The sequence below is a fragment of the Sycon ciliatum genome, chromosome 6, assembly GCF_964019385.1.
Source record: "Sycon ciliatum chromosome 6, ocSycCili1.1, whole genome shotgun sequence".
In the NCBI taxonomy this organism is placed as follows: Eukaryota; Metazoa; Porifera; class Calcarea; order Leucosolenida; family Sycettidae; genus Sycon; species Sycon ciliatum.
The window spans coordinates 7,804,396-7,807,395 of record NC_088648.1 but is presented as its reverse complement, the minus strand read 5'-3'; the positions used below and the strand labels follow the sequence as shown (position 1 = coordinate 7,807,395).

General features: G+C 44.3%; 1 protein-coding gene across 1 annotated transcript in view; it reads right to left on the bottom strand.

Moving 5' to 3' along the window:
• Positions 1-775: 775 nt before the first annotated feature.
• LOC135820003 (uncharacterized) overlaps positions 776-3,000 on the bottom strand; it is an 11,335-nt gene continuing 9,110 nt past the window's right edge. The window contains exons 8-10 of the mRNA XM_065333303.1: positions 1,930-1,996; positions 1,296-1,381; positions 776-1,179 (exon numbers count right to left, since the gene is read on the bottom strand). Of these exons, the coding sequence (XP_065189375.1) occupies positions 776-1,179; positions 1,296-1,381; positions 1,930-1,996 (557 nt within the window). The remainder of the gene's footprint in view (positions 1,180-1,295; positions 1,382-1,929; positions 1,997-3,000) is intronic.

Below are 3,000 nucleotides of genomic sequence, written 5' to 3'. Positions count from 1 at the left end.
TAGTGGAGCACGCACATAAAAAACATTCGAGAAACGGATTTGCAAATGGTTCCCAAAGTTACTTGAAAGTCCCAGCAGTCCATACATTTCATACAGAAGTCTGTATTGTAATATGCATATTACAGGACATGAAACACGCAGAGGTTACGTCATGCAACACACGCAGAGGTTACGTCATGAAACACACGCAGAGGTTACGTCATGAACCACACGCAGAGGTTACGTCATGAACCACACACAGAGGTTACGTCATGAAACACACGCAGTCATGAAACACACACACACACATCAACCCTGTATACAATATCACTATTCTAACAGAAACAACAGGTGAATCCGAGGATGAGTTTCCAACATTATATTTCGAAATGTCTCATTGTATTTCCCTATGGTTTCTGCACAAAGTGTAGGGTAGAGCAGAGCTAGACTTGGTCGGACAATGCGGAGCTGGACGGGTACTACAGAGTTGGAGTTAGAACAGGGCATAGAGATAGTGTGGCAAAGTGGTGGTGATGGGGAAAAGTGGAGGTGGTTTTGTAAAAGTGGAGGTGGTTTTGTAAAAAGTGGAGGTCGTTTTATAAAAAGTGGAGGTGGTTTTGTAAAAAGTGGAGGTGGTTTTGTAAAAAGTGGAGGTGGTTTTGTAAAAAGTGGAGGTGGTTTTGTAGAAAGTGGAGGTGGTTTTGTAAAAAGTGGAGGTGGTTTTATAAAAAGTGGAGGTGTACGCGAAGGTGAAGTGTTTGGGTGGGATAGTCGTTATGCTGGGAATTGTGGTTCTTCACATACCTGTGCTCTCTGATGCTTCTGTTGCTGCTGATGATGCTGCTACTCCTGGCGCTGCTGCTGCTTGACTTGCTGCTGCTAGTCCTGCTGCTACTTCTGCTACTGCTGCTACTCCTGGTGGTGGTGCTGCTGCTGCTGCTGCTGATGCTGCTGCTGCTGCTGCTGCCGCTGCTACTCCTGGTGGTGGTGGTGGTGCTGCTGCTGCTGCTGCTGCTGCTGCTGCTGCTGCTGATGCTGCTACTCCTGGTGGTGGTGGTGCTGCTGCTACTGATGCTGCTGCTGATGCTGCTACTCCTGGTGCTGCTGTTGCTGATGCAACTCCTGCTGTTACTCCTGCTGCTGGTTGACTTGCTGCTGAGACTGCTGCTGCTGCTGCTGCTGCTGCTGCTGCTTCGGCTTCTGTTCAAACAAGGAGAGAGATCAAGAGAACGCTAGTAAATAACATGAAGTCCTGTCTAGGCAAGTGATCATCATGAATATGAAGTAGCAGAGATTGTGAAGTAAAATGGACTCACCCTGGACCAGAGTGTAGTGATCAGAGTCCACGATCAGCTTATCCGTAACGTGCATAGCATGGAGGTGAGATCGTAGCATTCCCATGCTGTAAATCAAAACAACACATCAAATACATAGACACAGAAACACGCATACCCGCATAGCGATAACATCATACACACACACATTCACATGCGCAGGCTCGCTCAAACCAACGCGCACGCACACACACACAGACATACACAGGCAAATACAAACACACACAAACACACACACACACACACAGGCACACACAGGCAAATACAAACTCACACACATACACACACAAACATAAACACACACACACACACCCATACACACACACAGAGGCACACACACACACACACACACACACACACACGCACACACACACACACACACACACACACACACACACACACACACACACATACAGAAGTAGAGATGAAAACCATTGTCATAAATACATACTTTCCAATGTCTGGTTAATAACCATAGTAACAGACGTGATTGCAGAATACAATGTACACTTCAAAGGTACTGCAGAGAACACTGGAGTTCTTAAGAGGAATTTCCACTAACATCCATTCATCCATATGAGAAATGAAACCAACTTGAGATAAATGTTATACTCACGAGGGATTCTGTCCCAGAAATGACATTTTGGGTGCAGTCGAGAACCAATGATCCGCCAATGGAACATCTGTTAGAGGACATATAGACAAACATAACACATACACTATACACTCCCTAGCGATCAACTCTTCAACTATCAGTATGACCATATTTTCAACTAATGTTACCCCATAGCTTCATATAATCACCATTATTAATTGCATCTCTCTTACTGGCCAACGGCCACCGTGAGAACTAATAATGATAATAATAAAGTACAAAGAGTTTGTGTGCAAGACAAGCACTGGAAGTGTGGAAAACAAAGACTAGAACAGGAACGGACTCGGATGGAGAGCCAAGGATTAATTTAAAGAAAATAAAGAGGACCAAGGAACTACATGTTGCGCGATAATGTCCACTAACACCACCAGTTGGTAAACAATGTTAGCCCGTTAGTTGTAGAACGTCAGTACAGTCGGTCAGTGTCTTTAAATTGTTTTTGCATGAGCTGATTGTTTAGTAACTAGTGGTGTTAGTGGACATTATGGCGTAACTTGTAGTTCATAGTAAAGAAAACAATCAACAGACCAATCAACTAGTACAGTAGTACAAGTTATGCCATAATCTCCACTAACACCACTGGCAGTTACTAAACAATCAGCTCATGCCATAATATTGCACGATACTGAGTCGATTGGTCCATTCTTCTTTGCTATAAATTTATCCTTGGCTCTTCATCCGAGTCCAAACTTGTAGTTCCTTGGTCTTTTTTACAAGTATATTTTCTATAGAACAGGAACGCTGATATTAGAGAGGTTCCGCATAACGTAATTACGTTAGTAAAAACGTAGTCGATCTACGGAAAGTCTTACGTAAACTGCATGCGCATCTGGGTTCCGCCATACAGAGTTTTCAAATCACGTAGCTGCCCTGGGCAACTCCGAACGCGGCAGTGTACGACCAGATCGACATGGGTAGAGAGTCATAAATTTGTATCCCAATCCACTTACGGACCAGCTACGTTATCAGAGCCCTATCTACGTACTCTCCGTAGACAACTTTCCGTAAGTGGAGTGCAAACTCGCGAATTCA